Consider the following 17,926-nt stretch of genomic DNA (forward strand, 5'->3'; position numbering starts at 1 on the left):
GGAAGGGGAGGGCCGGCGGCCCGGCCCTCTCTCCCGCCCGTCCGTCCGTCCGTCTCTCCGCCTTGCCGCGGGTGGGTGGCGGGCTCCCCCGACTCCTCTCCGGCGGGTGGCGGCCGCCGATGCGCGGGAGTTTAAACCCGCTCCCTGTCCGCAGGGCCTTCCGTGTGGTGAAACCGACCGACCGCCGCGCCCGGCCGGATCCCCGGAGCAGCAGCAGCCGCCGCCACAGCCACAGCCTCGTCAGGTCGGTGCCAGCCCCCGCTCGGGTGCGTGTCTTCGCCTCCCCGCACAGGCCGAGCCCCCTCCGCCATTATCGGGATTCCTTTAACGCTGCCTTCCCCGCTCCCGTTTCTCCTCTGATGACCAAGTACCGTCACCGTCCGGGGGTACGGGGGGGACAGACCCCTTCCCCCGGAGCACCCCGGGTCTGCAGAAGGCCCCACAAGCAGCCGCTGCCTCTTGGACCCGCTTTCCCCCGAGGGACGGTGCTCCCCCGGGGGCTTTAGGGCTGGGATGGCAGCTGGACTCTCCTGAAGAAAGACGCTTCCTTATGTTTTGTTGGGGTGTTTTTATTATTATTATTTTTTATAAGCTAAGTTGGAAGTGTTCTGTGAGAACTGGGCTTGGTTTCTAGGTAAAATTTGGTCACCGGCTCTGAAGAGGCGGCGTTCACAATCAGGAGTGTGTAAAAATACATTTAGAGAATAGCTGGAGACAAAACGCGATCACCTGGTTACCGTTGGGAAGCGTTTGAAGAAGCCCTGAATTACTCCTTAGTTTAGCTCCACTTTTTTTGGTTTTTTTCATTTCCCCCAAGAGTAATTAAGTTATGAATACCGTACAACTGAACATCCTTCTAGATTTCAGGCTGTTATTAGCTGCTGTTTAGAGAACTTGCAAATCTGCCAAACACACATATCTGACATCTTTACACATTACTAGCAATGTCTCGTTATTTGACATCCAGGAACATGCAGCAGCCAGAACGCATGGATGTTCACGGCAGCTTGGCAGCTGGGGAGGCAGAGAATCTGCAGCAAGTCTCCCCGGTTCCAGGGAAAGCTTGCTTTTCCTCGTCTGCACTGTGAAGCTATTCTTAATGAAGTGGATTTCACTTTTAAACCATTGACTACTTCTGTTTGCACGTTTTTACTCCAGAATAAAGTATTCAAATAAGAAAAAGAGTGTCCAAACAGGAGCCTTAAGCTACTGATTCCTTCTTACTAAGTATCTTGCGCCATAATGGTTTTACTTCTAGCTAGGCAAACACTAAAACTTTTCAGAAAGGTATGATGTCAAGGTTCCAGGTTCACTCTCCTGTGAAAAGAATACCTTTACTATAACTTTTCCAAATGGTAGTAACTAGTATTTGGGCATTAATCTAAGAAAGCATGTGAGGTTGCAGGCAAGGAATTGTTATAGGACCATAAATCACCTTTTAATATTATTTTCTTTTCTCATCATTGGCAACTTAAATACGACAGGAAGAAAAGAGATGTCATAGCAGTCTCCTTATCCTCTTTTCAGGTTTGAACCATTTAATGCAACGAAAGAGAAGTGGAAGGGGTTTTTTTAAATGTTGAGGAAAATTTCAGATCTCTCTGGAAGACTCAACATATTGGGGGAGGGAACCATCTGTATTGGCCTAGCTCAAACACCTTTATTCTTTTGAGCTGAAGGTGTAGTTATGAAGTGCTTTAGTGTCAGAAGACATAGCTTATTTGGTGAAGGCTATATCCTAATATGGCACACCTAGTCCAGGTGTGAAAATAACTGAAGATCAAACACAGACACCATTGCCTTTTGCCTTCCCAGCAATGGCAGGAGGAGTTCAGCTTTTGTGGCCGATATGTTCAGTTGATGGCACCCAGTTGTTCTAGCCGCTGCTGGAATTGCTGGTTTTGGTGATCGGGCTCTTACTAGGACAGAGTATTTTACTGGGGATTTAAGAAAAATAGCAATTATTGTAAGATTAAAAATACAGTCACAAGGACAGGCAACACAAACATTATTCTGCTGTATAAATGTTAAGTAATAACAACCCAAGAATATCCACATGCTTTAAATGTGTTAAGTATGTTGTGTGGCAGGAGGCCAAAGCTCAAGTCTTCCGTCATCTGGGAAGTGTAAGTGGCCTGTCTAATTCCCACCACTTTTTAAACTGTTTGGTTTTCCATAATAGCTGCAGGGTTTTGGAGCAGGGTATAGCATAAGATCAGGTGGTTGAGTCTGAATTGCCTTGTTTAGACTTGCTGCCACATAGTCCTTGATCTTGTAAGAGAACTTTTGCATGCGTGAGTCCAACTGCAGTTATGATATTCAGACATGGTTTTAAATACCATGTTAAACCTAATTTTTCAGACATGCTTTTAAAATACAAATACCATATTCTTTTTTTTTCTTTTTTTTTTTTTTTTACATCTGACATATTTTGCTTATCTTGAAATGGGCATTTGGGGATGAAGCTTAATAAAATGTATAAGGTTTTTGTTACAAAGCTTATGAATGATTGCAAGTTCATGCCTAAAACCTGCCTCCTAAGTAGTATGTGTGCTTTGATGTTTCTCCCGTTTTAGTGGGTGGTAAAACCCTGCTCAGCTGCAGAGTACCAGAATGGGAAACTTAGTTGAAAGATTACTTGCAACTTTTTTTTTTTTTAACTTTAAAAATTGTTTTCAAAGATAGCTACAAAGTCTAATAACTTCACCAGTATAAGCTGAATATATCTAATAGGTTAAGGTGAATTCTCAGTGTATGAATACATCTTCTTTCTTTATCGTTTAATTGGTTTAGGTCCAATGATGACGGTTCTCTTGAGAGGCAGCCAGTTTCTGCAGAAAACTTGTTCCAGCTTTTAATGCCGTGGATACTTGAAGTCTCATGGAAAGAAAAAGCAGGTTTCTCGACGACTAGCAAAGTGAGTCCTAACTTTACAGTGAATGATGCTCTATGAAAACAAACTTTGCGAAACTTTATCAAGATTTGAGAGTAGTTTGATGCATAATGAGGGTGGCTCCAACATGTTATGTTGCAGAAAGGGAATATTGTCAGCCCTTCCAAGCCCTGTCCCCAAGTGAACCTACTAGTATAGTACTTATTTTGTTTGGTTTTTTTTAAACAGTGCATTTGCTCTGGCTTTTTTCCTTAATAGCTAGTTGATTTTAGACTCTTCTGTATGAGGAATTATTAATGTTCAGAGGACTTAACCTACTCATTCTGATGATAATGTATCAGCTGGGTTTTGTCAGCAGGAAGTTTCGAGGAATAGTAATAGATAATTCTGCATTTTTTGTTAAAATTTTCTTCGTTTTTGTAGTGGTTAGCCCTCTAAGTAAATATTAACATTTCAAATAGGATGGATATTTCAGCAGGAACAAAAAATACCAGAATTATTATAATTGGCTACAAGAAAATATTTTTAAAGGTCAAACCCAACCCTCCCTTGCTTCAAAATTTAAGCCGCATTGTACTATTATGTTTCATTCTGGGGATTTTGGGGGTGGCGGTACCCTACGTTTGCCTTCTGCAAGTTTCTTATGCTTTCCATCTTTCCTCTGGAGTATTAAATAATACAAACTGTTTGACACTATGTTGAATCACTGGTTAGTCTGACAGGCTAGCTAGATTCAAGTAGACCTTAGAGCTTGTCTGGAATCTGAGTCGTGACTGACTTGTTTTTCATAACATTATCCTGAAGTTAGTTGCATAGAAAGCAACATTATGTTTTTTAAGTGTGAGAAGAGTGTTCAGAATCTGGGCTAGTACCGTTAAATAAAGTACTGTTACTTTATTGGCATAATGTTGAACATGAAAATCAGAGTTTTGGTCTTAAGTGCAAATAAATGGCTTGGCTTACTTTACCCTGTAGCAGAATGCTGGCACCTTAGTGTAACTGGCAGTCTTAGTCTAACACAACCTCAGACTAGAATGCTATAGTGATATAAATCTGCAGTGTTGCATATTTGTCAAGAGCTAATGAATGCGATGGACCGCGAAGTATTTTTCTTTCTTGGAAGTCTAACTTCTCTTCTGTAAGCAATAAATATAAGCAAGCATTGTACTGTTAATGTCTTATTCACACTGGCTATGTTTATTTCTTTGAATTTGGCAGGTTCGTTTATGAGATTGGAAATAACTGTGATATCAAGCATCCGTCTGGATGCAGAGGTCTTTTCACAGAGGATATTCAGCATTGGTAAACGGATTTGCGGATTTGCATGCGGTAAAAATGGAGGCAGAAATAAACTTCTGAAATTGAATCTCGGTCCAGGAATGATGGCTTCTCAGCTGTATACACATGCTTTCAATATCTCCCCAATAGAGAATAGGAGATTGTGCATAAATGGAACACCATGGATTTGGCATCTACTAGAAGAATGTGTTGAGAATGCGTGGGAGTATTGGAGCGTTGTCATAGGACTGATTTCCATTGTCTGTTTTCTGTTTGCTGCACTACCGTAAGTTTAAAATCTTAAGCAGTCCTCAGATTCAAACATGAGTAATCTTGCCTGAAGCCTTTTTCAAAAGCTGCCTTTTTTTTATTTTATCTTGGATATGTTTCTCTGTCTGCATAATACAGATATAATATGCCAGAGAAGCATGTTGTTCATGTTTGCAAAAATATTTGGTGGTTGACAAATGAGCTTGATGTACTGTTCTGTTGTACTGACTTGACACTAATCTCTGCCACTTAGAGCAAATGAGAATAAATCACCTCTTCTCTCTTATCTTCTCCACCCTGAGATGTGTGTGCACGCGCAGGCACACTTGCAGCAGAAGTTGGCTCAGTGTTTATTTAAACCACATGCTATGTCACCGGTACTGTTGTGCTGGCTCCTGCCAACGAAATTTGGACTGGGAGAAGGTCAGAAGCAGCACATGAGTTAGCACTTCAGTAGTGCTAAATCAGTTGCTGTTTGGTCGCTGGCACTGGGTTCAGGTTTCAAATATGTAGATAGGAGATGACAAAGGAAAAGTAGAAATGCTCCCAGCAGGTGAAAATGCCTGAAACAAAATGGGATTGACTCCAAAGTCTGTCCCCATAAGGGGGATATAATTTACTGAACTAGTAAAAAGGCTATGGAAATCAAGCAAAATAAAACCACTCATAGTAAGCTGTTGAGCTTCAAAAATATTAGTTGAAATATTCGTTGAAAGGGGGCTTTACATTAAAACTGTCATGTTAGTGAGCATGGAATTCATCAAGATATGTCTAATGGACTCACATTTGGGATTGCTTCGTAGTCCCTGTTGTGAACGTGAATAATAGCTCTCCAATTTAGAGGCATAAGTGTAGTCGTCAGCTCTTTTAGCAGCTTTGTTCATTCTTAGCCCTTCTATGTTAAATAACAGTGGTTTTCTTATTTCAATATTTTAAAGGCTGGTATTTACAGCAAATGAATATAAAATGCTTATGGCATAGGTCTGGTGACCAGAAAATTGTAGTTCAGTGCAGGCCACAAAAAAGGGGCACATGCAAGCAGTAATGAGGTTGTGATTTGAGTCTTTTGTTATGTGAGAGTAAGACATGGTGAGCTATAGTGATATTGAGTTCTTCTTCAAAAGGTAAGTGGAGTATTGCTGTGATAAGTCTCTTGTGGCTAGAGTTTTAATCTTTATTCAGATTTTGAAAAATGTACTTCTGAACATATTAAACATTTTTTACTTATACTATTTTACAATTACTTCTCGAATTTGTGCCAGTCAAATTTACGTTGCCTGTCAGAATGGAAGAGTGGATCAAGCGCTGTCTTTGGGCTTTCTGCTGTGTTGGATAGCTGGAGATCTTACAAATTTCATAGGCTGCTATTTAACAAATCAATTGCCAATTCAGGTAATCTGTCAATATTCCTACTTTTTGATTTATTCTTTTCAAACTGTCTCTTTAAAGTCTAGGATAACTTAATATTGCACAGTGAAGTACATATTGGGGAATAAAATAGTTTTGTGTTCTGTTCACAGATCTATCGTCTGTAAAATAAGTCATAATTTCCCAAATATTTACATTGATACTGTTACGTGTTATAGGAGTAATTTCACACTCGTAATTAACATTCAAAGGGACTTACTGGGTATTACTTGATGATGAATGAAGTGGGGAATTTTAATTTGAGCTTTGGCTTCAAAGTAAGCTTGCAGAGGGCTGGAAGGGGCTGGAAGGAAGTTGTGTTGTTTAGCTTGTAATAGATCAAGCTGTTTTGGGGCAGCTACTCTTTAAACTTCCTCTTGTTTGTTTGTTTTTTTAAGAAAATTGTTTATTAACAGGGAAATACTAGTTCAAAGCTGTTAGTGTCTGACTAATTTGAAAATATATTTTCTTCATTAGAGGGAGGGTTTCTCTGAAAGAAACAGTCATTTTCAGCAATACATTAATTGTGTCTGAAACTTTCTTATCTGCAGTTTTTATTTTTGACTCTTAATTAAAAGAGAAAGAGGTATGTGTCAGTCACCTGCAGAAGTTTTCACAAGCTGGAGATGGACCCAAGGATGGACAGAGTTGTCTTCTCTTTTACAACTTAACGTGTGGCGCTAACCGTTCTATCTCCCCATTACGAAAAGGGGAAAAGAGAATGTTGGTTTTGTCTTGCTGAAATAAAAGGCACTAAGTAAGAGAGGTAGCTTCCAAAGTGCTGGGAAACTAGGTGGAGCAGACTTAAGCTTCTGGGCAGGAAGGATTTATCAGTCTGCCCAGGTAGGAATTTGTGCTATGCATCCTGGAAAATGACCAACTATTGTGATTGTGTCAGCAAGTCCCTGTTTTGTAAGGTTTACACTGCATTCATCTACAGTGGTCTAACTTGTTTTGTACTGGAAATGCTTTCTTTTTCTTTTTTTGGGGGGAGAGTGCTTTGGTATTTGTCATTCATATTATGATTATGAAGCAAAATTTCTATACATTTAAGTTAAGGTATTTTGAAGTATTTGTATACTGAACAAGCAAATGTATCTTCTCTTTCAGATTGTCACTGCCATTTTTTATGTTAACATGGATGTAATTATGATTTCACAATTTGTCTACTATAAGCTGAAGAATCAGAAGATGACAAAATGTAAGGTTTTTCAACAATTAAAATATTCTTCATATTGTAGCACAGTCTTTACTTTGATATTTTCTACAGTGTTTACATAATTTTTTTTTCAGAGGGATCAAAAAATAGAGTGCACAAATTCTGGTTGAAGTTGTTAGGCCTATTGCTTCCAGTTTTCTTAGGCTCTTGTGAAAATCCTACACTTTCTCTTCCTTTCTCTTCTCTTTTCTTACCCACATAGTATCTGTAAATATTTTCCGTGTAATACTTTCAGTTTATATAGACATAAAAAATGCAATAGTTTTGTGGAATCCAGTTCCATATTTTAACTTACTCCATGGTTTTACTATCTACTTACAGCTATCTAAATATATGTATAAGTTGAAAGCAAGCATTATTTCTTTGTGTGGTTCAGTTAGTTTGCTCCATGTTGATTGAAACCGGACTTCACTTGCTTATAGCATAAAATATCTTGACATCTTCATGTGTTCTGTTTCAATACATGTAGTTAAAAAACATATTCAAGGGGAATGAAATTACTCGAGTTATGCTTCATAAAATCCTGGCAGTAGTTGTAGTATTCAGCCTACCAGTGGACTACTGTTTTGACTGAAATGGAAGGCAGAAAGCCCTGTTCACATTGTATCAAATCAAAAACATTAACTCATCAATCTAAAAAAAAAAAAAAAAAAAAAAACCAAAAAAAACCCATGGGAAAGCAGGGGAAAAAAAAAGCGGAAGTAAAACAGATGCCTGCCCAGCAGACTAAATAGGGATAAAGCAGATTCATTCAATATGGAACTGATAATAAACCTGGAGATAGGTCAGTGCTGAAGATATTTCCTTCCTGCTGCCTACTCTTGAAAACAAACACAAGCTTTTGTACATTTTAACTGCCAGTGCCTGTTGCAGCTCAATGGTTTGCGTAGCTGGAGAGGGGGGAATGGTACTGTGATTAAAGCTGCAAAAGAGGACTTTTCAGTACCCAGTTCTGGAGCAGTTACCCTAGACAAGTTGGTCAATTTTGCATCCCAAGGTGCAGCCTGTGGACCAGCACTACTAAGCCTGTGTAATTAGCCCTGCAGGTCTTTAGGGCAGACTTACTAATGCCATACAACAGTTTGTCCCACTGGTAACAGCGACTGCAGGACTTTACCAGCATCTTACAGATACAGAAGGTACCGTAGCTCCAGAGTTCTGTAGGATTGTCTGCCATTTTCAAGTTGTCTTGTAGGTGTCTCTTGAGTCTTGCTGTATGGAGTCTGTGTCCTTGAATATTGGAGTCTTGGTAAGGCTCGGTATCTAGCTAACCATGGACATAGAGACTGGTCCAGCACAGCACTTTAGATTACATATCTATCTTAGAGCTAGTTTTGTTAATTTAAATTTCAAATATCCTTCTTTTGCAGGTTTTAATCAAGATATGTTGAAAGAAACTGTTACATTCTATTCTACTTAGCAGTTTTCTCTTTCTCAACTGTTGTTTAATCATAAACTATTAGGAGTTAATATAAGAGATAAGCCAAGTATGACAATTTTCTGTCATTAACAATGACTGTTCAAGGAGTTCCTGTCCCGTTCCTGCACTGCTACCATCGGTTGTTGCACAAAGACACAGCACAACTATGATAGTGAGCAGGGGTGGACACAGAGCCCAGAAGAAAGAGGTGGACTTACATTGCTGCCAAGAAAATGATACATGAAATTGTACCTTTAAATTTACGTAGTTATACTGCAAACAAAAAGTAACCTCCAATCAACAGCAGATGTTATTTTTCAGCTAATTTGTTTGTATGTCATTGTAGGCAGCAAAAGCCTGAAGAATTTCTGTATAACCTGGATCATGGTGTGTATAGCACTGTGTGTTATTTTACTCTGTCAGCTGTTAATACGAAACCAAGACCAGAATACAGTAATCGAAAGAAGTAATGTAAGTTCTTCCCTGCTTCCATTCAAACAAAATCCCACCCAAACGTGTCTTGAAAAGATTGTGTACACTGAGCTTTAAAGAAATTTGGATGGTGTTTTTAACAATGATTTAGAAATCATAATGTGGCACTGTGTGGATCTTTTATCTATGGACCATGCATCCCAAAATAAAGAAGTTAGAAAATTGCTTCAGCTTCCTGTGTTTCGGGCTTATTCTGTCCCTGTGCTGCTCTGTGAAATAACATGTATACGTGTTGTGTTTCTGCTTGTGTTAAGTACTGTAGACATCCATGTAGAGACTACACAGTCACAAGTGAAATCAATAAAAGTGGAAAATTACAATTGTACCTGCTGCTGCTGTCATTTCAGCAGGAAAGTTCACAGGCTATTCTAGCAATTTGATGGCCTTCATACTAATGCCAGTAAAATAATTGTAATCCAGCAACATTGCCCAGCAGGGAAGCAGCTTATTTTCAAAACACAGCTAGAGTGAGAAAACGAACAACTCTTAAACTATGAAAAATGAGTATTTTGCTTCCTCCAGACAGGACGATTCATTTTTTTAGTGGCCCTAGCTACAGTTCGTAGTTTTGGTTTGAATTATTGTGCCCAGGCTTTTTTAGCAGGAGGAGTGGATTGATATTAGTGTCGTATCCTAAAGCCCGGCACTAGTTTTGATCTCGGTCATGGCTATGACGCAGCAGTGTGCATTGTTGCGAGAAAAGATCAAACCCTTTCTAACCCTCTTTGGTCATTTGAAGAGCAGCACTGAACTGCTTTGAAAGGAGTTCTGTCCAGAAAGTCAGCCAGTGGACTCTCAGTTTAATCCTCTGAAATGCCTGAAAACATTCTTGCCAAAATATATGTACCTTTCTTTTTCAGAACTCTCTTGATATGATTGAAATGTCAGGCTTCATTTGTGGCTATATATCCTGTGTGTTTTACTTGGGAAGTAGATTTCCTCAGCTGTATACAAATGTAAGTAGGTTTTTGGCTAAGTATACTTGTGTATTTTACAAAATGCTCTCTGTTGCTTTAGATGTCGGATTTTCCCTAACAGTGAGCCCTCTTGAGCTCAAAAGCCTACTTTGCTTTTGTGAGTGTCTGATATGGTAAAGAAAAAAAATGGTTTGGTTTTTTTTTTCCCATTCAGAGGAGCATGGTGAGAGTTTTAGGAAAATGGTGCTCTTTGACTGATGGAAGAGGTTTGATAGGCAAGGGAAGAGGAATTGAAGTATTTACAGTTGGATTTACCAGATATGAGCGGAAACATGCTTTCCATGATTGTTGTCGTGAGCAAGTGATATCTCCCCTTTTCCTTCTCCAAACTATTGTACCTTAAGAAACCAACTGTGGGATCAAAAGTTAGAATTAGAGGGAAATTAGTTTGGAATTTTACCCCCTTTTCACAAAGATGCCATTACTGGCTTTTTTTTCCCCCCCCACAGCCTCTTCACTACCAGTATATTTAAGAACAAAACAAAGCAAAAGAAAAAAACCCCACCCCAAAAAACCAAACACAACAAAAGACCAGAAGGTTTTACATTGTCAATTGTATACAAGCATTTTAATTGATTGAAATGATTAGTTCATTTTCAAGCCTATTCATATTCCTCCTGTACCTTTTCCTTCACAGCTGGAATACCACAGTATTTTCAAAAAGGTCTACTAAACAGGCTGATAGAGCAACAGATTTCTTAAGAACTAAATATCATTTGGAAGCAGATTATCCTTGCTGCTTTGCACTTACATAAAAATTACTTTAACTGGAGCTGCTTCTAAGAAGCGTAACAATTTCCATAGTTTACAGTGATAGGTGCTGAAAGTATTAAGGGTGGAGGATTCAGAGCCCAGGAAGAGATGGACAAGAATGACTGAAAGTCTTTGGATGTGTTATAGTACAAAATGCCAAACGAGGGTCCCAAAAAATGGCATCCAACCAGGGTCAACCCACCACAAATATCTATAACTGGCTACTGTGATACATATTTTAACATTTCTTTGTATTTGTGAAAAATTCTTTGTATTTAGTTCCGAAGAAGATCAACAGAAGGCACCTCTTACCTGCTGTTTGCATTAGCCATGATGGGAAACTGTACATATGGACTGAGTCTTGTTTTAAAGATGCCAGCTACTGAATCCTTCCGGGCCCTCTACTTTTTACACCATCTTCCATGGCTCATTGGGAGCTTTGGAGTTTTGTTTCTAGACATTTTTGTATCCTTTTTCTGTTATAGCTAGAGTTTCTCAGGATAGGCTTGCTAATAAGTAGATCAGAAATCAAGTTGATTTTTTTTTTAAATCGAATTTTTTTCTGTGATTCTAACCTGATCATAAAATCTTCTTTCTGAACAATAATTTGTATGCTTTTTATAATAATAATTCTTGATAAGAATAACAAGTTTGTAGAAAATATCTACGTTAAAGCTACATTGCACAGGTTAATTTATATCTTGTAGCCAATATGCAGTATACTATAAGTTGTGGGGGGGGCTGTTACACATTGTGCTGTTTTTCTTAGGTTTGCTGTCTGATAAATGTAAAAAAAAAAAACAAAACCAAAAAAACCCCCCAAACACACAAAAAACCCACAACAGATCTCAAGCCTGCTTGTTTTTAAATGCAAATACAGAATTATAGCTTTGAGGATTTGGTTAAATTTTAAGTGTTATTGCAAGATTGCATTAACGTCAGAGACAAACAATGAGGTTTTGGCAAACTTAGTTTCAGAAAATAGCACTTAGCAAAGAAATGCTGCAGCTACCCTTAATCGCATAATTCGGGGCAAAATCAGATGCATTGAGACACTGAGTGCCTCTGAAATCCAGCAGCTATGCTCATTAAGTCATGCTAAGGGCTAGTCAACTACACAGTTATCTAGATTTGTATGCCAGTTTCTTGAAAGTCCTGAGCAAACTTAAAACACTGTAAATTTTTGTTCTTATATTCAGGGGACATACATAAGAGGCCCACAGTATATTAGTTACTGTTAGACGTGCTCTTTCTAGATTGAGCATTAGCATCTTGTGATCAAAAAGTTAAAGCAAAATGTTTAGAGTACTATTGTACTTTTGCTTCAAAAGCCTAGCGAACAGTAATGTGGTGGTACTTGGTCTTACTGTTCACTATAGGTTCATAGTCACCTGTTTTGTTACTGTAGCTTGTATTTTCACTTAAAAGAGTACAAAGAGGAGATTTTCTGATTTTTCCTGAAGTCAGAATTTTGGGTTTGTGTCTGAAAACATCTTGGTACTTAGCTCCATGAACTCAAACTATAAAACAGGATAAAATGAAGAGTGATTTCAGGACCATGCTGAAGCATACTGTGTTAATCCGTTCCATATTAAAAGGAAGTTCTTTACCAGATTTACCTGGAACAGTTCCAGAAGTTATGATTCCCAGGCATCAGTCTTGTCTTTCTGATTAAAGTAATTTCATAAGCCACTCCGATTAGACTAGCGATGGGACAGCTGACCCTGGCCTATGTATGGACTGTTAAATTATACTGTCATTCAGAATAGCCATCTGTGCTTTTTGTGTCTCCAGCCATGGCGATTTAAGTGGGCAGTTTAGTAAAACATTCTACATCGTGGGAATGCAATACTCCACTACAGTGGTGAGACTAAACTGTGGTTCGTGGCCCGTTTTGAAATAAATTGTAGTTTTATCTTTTATGAGACAATGCTGTTTCTTTTGCGTGAGCAGACTGTAGGGATTCAGGGTCGCTAGCCAGCCCATGTGGCTGGTTTGAGCTCTCGGACCTTTTGTTCCATGAACGAAGTAGTGACTCGTTCTTTCTTCCGCCCCCAGCCCCCCAGCTGGAAACATAAACCAGCCAGTATTTATTTACCCAAAAAAACCCTAGAACTTGATCTTGATGACCCTTACAGTACATTACGTGCATATTTGCAGATGCCTTGCTATGATGTACTCTGAAAAGGAACTTTTATATTGACCACAAACCTCCCCCCTCCCTGAGCCCTGCCCCAGGATTGCAGTGCCAGTGTGCACATGACATTCATTTCTGGGTTCTGTCTTGATTGGAGTCTGAATCCAATCTTGCTAATAGTCCTCCAGTTCAAATTATATTGAAAACAGATGCTTCCAAATCAGGTTGGGGAGCTTATAGGAATCTAGTCAAGTATATAGTGTTAGCTGAAAATGTATGATGTATTTGTAATCAAGAGAAAACAAAAGCAGACCTCCTGCTTTGAGAAGCCCTGAAGGTAAGGAAGTCAATGCTTTTAAAAAGAGAGCTTCATTACTGTCTCTTGCCAAGCAAGAAAATGAAAAATCTAACAAACTGGTATGTCACGTTAGATCAGAAAACAAAGAACAGGATCACCTTGGTTTTGGAAAACAGAGGAATTAAACCAAAAAGTCGCAATTTCTAAAAGGGAGGTGTTTCATAATTGATTATTTGTGTAACAGACAATCTCTGTTTTGAGGAGTAGTTGCAGAAATTGCCTAATTCTGGTAGACTTTATTCCTGATAGTGGCCGGACTTTCATTAGGTGGAAAATAAACTCTCATTTCTCAAGGTCCAAGCCAGGATTAAGAGTTCACTTACTCTGTGTCTACTGCAGTATTCTGTTGCTTCCATCTGACACAGCCGGCATTGACTATTTTTAGAAACAAATGGACTCCTGATCATAGCTGGAACAGCAGCTCCAGCATTACTTAGTGCAGGATTACACTGGAGTTGTTTCGGCTTGGTTTAACAGGATAACAGTCATCCTGTTTCTTTGGTGTCTACAGTTAAAGTTATTTGGTTGCACAATAAGCCAGTTATTTTTGATAAATAATGGAAGTGTCCAATTACTTGTAAAGTATGAATTGTCCTCCTTTTCATTTTAAGAGGAGTTTCATAGCATTACACATTTGAATTATAAATTCGACATGATTTTGTTTTCCAGTAAATGTTTCCTTCCAACTGCCGTTTTGCAGTGGAAGGTGGTTGGAGTTTCTCAAGAAACCACGACGGTCGGGGTTTAAGTGGGCCTGATAGGGTGCCTTGTCAGTCAGATGCTTAGTCCAGGTTTGCCTGCTATAGGGTTCCATGGTGGGCCTTATTAGAGCTTTATTTTATGTGGATGATTACTTAATGCTTCACTTGTACACAAGGATGCAGTACTACGTATTTTAAAACACTAGCTCAGTTGATGAGCAGTTCTGCCCTTAGACTTGTAGCAGCCGCTATCACGAAGTTTCTAAGAGACTGAATCTAGTGCAAGGTTTTCCAGAAAACTTGGTCCATTTCTGTAAGTCTACTATGCTCTTTCACCCTGCTTCCTTCCTCCCCTGCTCCCACCAAAACCAAACAACTCTGCTTTGTGTTTAGTTCAGACAAAGCCCTTTACCAAGATTTTTGCCTTTTTTTTGTTATTATTTGACATCACCCTATTGTCAGAGAACTGTGTTCAAATCCTGCACATGTACTTCTTTTCATTAAGTGTAGCCAGGTTGTTAACTGGGTAGCCAAAGTATATTCAGCAAGAGCCAAGCTGTTGTACACAGACTCTTCTCTTGCACCTTTTGTGATTTGCAGGGCAACCATTTGGTATCCATTATATACTTCTACAAAACATCACGCTTTGTAATTTAATTACACTGTGCAAAGAATATAAGTCTGACCTGACAATTCAGCCAGGAGAGTTTCCCAGCCAAATGTACAACTTATTCTCTGTGCTCCTGTAAATAACTGCTTTTGTCTCAAAACTGTTTCAATTTTTGAGTTGTCATTAAATTGTTTAATTTAATGAAACAAATTTAATACAGTAGCTTAGTGGCTGTCATGAACTTTACTCTGAGAAGTCAGTTTGGTTGTCTCCTCTACTTTGGGCTGTCTGCATGCTTAGGTCTTAAAGTTTCCCTCAGAAAGTCAGACTTGAGCAGCAAGTTAGTTTCTATATTAAGTAGTCTTGGCAGTTTAGCATTTATTTTAAAAATATGAGCAGCTGAGTATGTATGCTACAAAAACATATTCTGGAAATACTGTTTGATAAGCTCCACATAACTTGTGTTTATAATTTATTCCTCCTTAAAAGCTCTGTTGCTGTTGCCAACTTGGTGGCTGAGAGTGATAATGCACAGTGCTAGAGCCCAGGCTTGTCCCAAGCCCACAGTGTGATTTCAGCAAATTTGATTCCCAGTTCACAGTGTCTTTTTCCACCGGTGCAACTATTAAGACTTGGGGAGGTGCTCAGCTGCAAGTACAGTAAGGCCTATAAAAAAGAAAAAAAGAAGAAGGCAGGAAATTTAAGTGGTAGCTATATATGCTATAAAACTTAATTTGCTAAGCTCTAAGAAGAAAGCATTCCCCACGTAATACTATAGAAATACTAAAAAAAGGAGTGCTGACCTGCTGTCTCTGAAGGAAATCCTGTCTAGTCTTTAGTTGGGGGGCCTCAGAGGTGGGATGTTGGAAAGCTTTGGGAAGGTGGGATAATTCTTGGGGCTCTGCCTAGGATGTAGAGAATTTCCTGTCCATTCATCCAGGCCTCCCAGAAAGCCTTTTTTTTTCTCTCCTTATTTTTATAAATAATTACATACATTAGCCTCAAACTTCTCACAACCATTGTCTACCAGCCAAGTTATTTTAACTGATCTAAAGTGTTGGTGGAAGAATTCTGTATGTCAACTTTCCTCCCAGAGAAACGATTTCATTTTTAAAAGGGAATTTTATGTCTAACAGTAGTGGTGATCCAGGCTCTATAAAACCTGAACTTACATGAGCACACACTGGACTTTTGTACAAGGTGCCTGGGTGTACAGATGGCCGCTTGTTTCTACACCACATATGTTTAAACCTGCTTTCATGCCGATCCTTATGTTGGAGGCTCTCTTTGACCTCATCTAGTACACCTGCTTCCACCCATTTACTGTCCTCAAAGCCTTCTTTGTCAAAGTTGGATAGCAGCTAATGCTGGGTTTAGCATAGTCTGCTGCTGACATCACTCCCATCTTTTAGGAAAAAAAAAACCCAAAGGTGCCCAAAGTGAGTGAAAAAGTAGGAGCCAGAAACCCTGCCGTACCGAGTATTGCCACTTTGCTGGCTGGCAATGGTTTCTCTTTGTGAAGACAGGCTTCTGGTACCTGCGGCTTTGCATTTCACCTCATTTCCATATCGATCTTCTGTGACTAGGAAATCTTTCTTCTGTAACATGCTATGCATATTTCTTAGAAAAGAATACTTAGGGAAGGGCATAGCTGGATAGGTTTGTACGATATCTTTGTATCTTAAAATGGTATTTCTATCAGAAAACAAAGTGTTTTGTATCAAGTTCAGTACTCAACTATCAGACTCCTCAACTGTCTAGCAAAAATTCTGAAGAGTAAGAAATCTCTCTCCTGTCTGTTCTAGATGCACACCCCTGATTTTTTTTATTTAAAGGCTATCTATGCTCAGAATAAAAAAAATTGTTTGAGAGCTGGAGACATCAAGAAAAAGGACAAGTACATACTTGTTAATCCTTTTTAGATTAGCAGTGTTTCCAATGGTCTGTCTTACAATAGAAATAAATAATTATGTCTAATTGCACAATTCTATGTTGAAAATAGCCTTAAATATTGAGTCATAGTGTTGTCTGTGTGTCAGTGCCTGTAAATATCAAACGGCCTAGAATTTTGCAGGAAATGAGAATTTTGTTTTCTGATCTATTGGTAAGAAAAGTTTTTAATAACTTTCTCTCCTTACCAGCATCCACCCTCAGCCCAGCCTGCAGTATTTAGACGACTGAGGCTGGAGTAGTACAGGACAATATGTTTGATTCCACCTTGTTCCAAATGAACCTTATTCCTATTCTGCTGCTAATGAATTTCACACTTAGGACCCTTGCAAGCACGAGGATGAGGTAGTAAAGGATATTTTCATGTGTATTTGAGCCATGTAACCAAGGGGATCTGAAGTTTTGAGTTACAATTTTTCTGTGTGCTCCCTTTTCTAGTGTTGCAAATAAAATATGATTAAACTTTTTGCCATAAAGAAGTACGGACAATGAGCGTTAAGTAGGATTTGGAAAAGGTTATATGCTAATGTAGAAAATTCCACAGTCGGGATTAAATAAATGGATAATACTTACTCTACAGTACATGAATTAGATACAGCAAGTTTTAAGCTTTCCTCTGCGGACTGTGGTATTCAGAGCCTGTGCCAGAACTAAATGGATGGCTGCTGTTATTCTGTACAGCTTATTTTGGTTTTAATTGAAAGCAAGTACTGCAAATGCTACCTCTGTATCCTAGTTAATTACTTCCTTACCCTGAAATAACAGGTGACTGTGCAATTCATCCTGTATCGTCAGCACAAGGAGGGACAATCTGGTTTAGTAGCACTGGAAGTGGAACCATTGCTGGTGAATGAGGAGACTGCCTAGTGCCGTGCTGGATTTGGCTCCTGTTTTCATCGGATTTTGCTCTTGGATGACTTTGTCGAACAGTTAAGATTGCAGTTGCTTAGGGACCAAATTTATTACTTATTTTTTCTTATTTATTTTGTCATTAATTTGTCATTACTTATTTGCAAATGACATGCCAATAATAAAATATTTAATAATTACTGTGTTGTTTCAGGATAGATACAGGTTTTTTTCCTGATTCCCCCCCCCCCCCCCCCCGCCCTGATTTTAGCTGTTTCTCCCCAAAGTGTGATACGGAGTCACAGCAATAGGTGCTGTAGAAATATTTATTTGACATCATGATACAGTGCATATCATGGGATGACTATTTATTTTTAGATAAACACGTACGTCTAGTTAAGAGTAGCGTGGCTGGTTTAAAAACAATGGATGAGATTACCCCTGTGCCTTGAACCCAGCCTGGAGTTACAGACTGCTCGGTCCAGTTGCATTGTATGGTAAGACTTGGCCTTTTTTCATTCATACTCCATTTTGTATGCATCTGAATTAAAAACATCCTATAATTAAGTAACTTCAGTGCAGAGGATCTGTTATGGATGCAAAACCAGAATC

The 17,926-nt window shown here is 38.9% G+C and overlaps 1 protein-coding gene across 3 annotated transcripts; it reads left to right on the plus strand.

Annotated features, from left to right (window-relative positions):
• Positions 1-87: 87 nt before the first annotated feature.
• Positions 88-17,410, plus strand: PQLC2L (PQ loop repeat containing 2-like). 3 transcript variants are annotated; one of them, XM_010584952.1, is made up of 10 exons: positions 88-244; positions 2,794-2,917; positions 4,112-4,222; positions 4,322-4,457; positions 5,704-5,833; positions 6,959-7,049; positions 8,834-8,958; positions 9,840-9,935; positions 10,989-11,174; positions 17,231-17,410. In XM_010584952.1, the coding sequence occupies exons 3-10, from the start codon at positions 4,120-4,122 to the stop codon at positions 17,330-17,332; spliced, it is 969 nt and encodes a 322-aa protein (XP_010583254.1). In that variant the 5' UTR covers positions 88-244; positions 2,794-2,917; positions 4,112-4,119; the 3' UTR covers positions 17,333-17,410. The 3 variants fall into 3 exon arrangements, with proteins under 3 accessions (XP_010583254.1, XP_010583255.1, XP_010583256.1); XM_010584954.1 differs by lacking the exons at positions 88-244; positions 2,794-2,917; positions 4,112-4,222 and adding an exon at positions 5,451-5,565 and having other exon boundaries at positions 4,392-4,457; XM_010584953.1 differs by lacking the exons at positions 88-244; positions 2,794-2,917; positions 4,112-4,222 and having other exon boundaries at positions 4,378-5,565.
• The last annotated feature ends 516 nt before the right edge of the window (positions 17,411-17,926 follow it).

The sequence above is a fragment of the Haliaeetus leucocephalus genome, unplaced genomic scaffold, assembly GCF_000737465.1.
Source record: "Haliaeetus leucocephalus isolate CR32 unplaced genomic scaffold, Haliaeetus_leucocephalus-4.0 Scaffold1014, whole genome shotgun sequence".
In the NCBI taxonomy this organism is placed as follows: Eukaryota; Metazoa; Chordata; class Aves; order Accipitriformes; family Accipitridae; genus Haliaeetus; species Haliaeetus leucocephalus.

Coding starts and splice junctions, on each gene's coding strand:
- PQLC2L (XM_010584952.1), top strand. CDS start 4,120: ATGAGATTGGAAATAACTGTGATATCAAGCATCCGTCTGGATGCAGAG. Junction 4,223..4,321: donor GATTTGCGGATTTGCATGCG/GTAAAAATGGAG, acceptor TCTCCCCAATAG/AGAATAGGAGATTGTGCATA. Junction 5,834..6,958: donor CAAATCAATTGCCAATTCAG/GTAATCTGTCAA, acceptor CTTCTCTTTCAG/ATTGTCACTGCCATTTTTTA.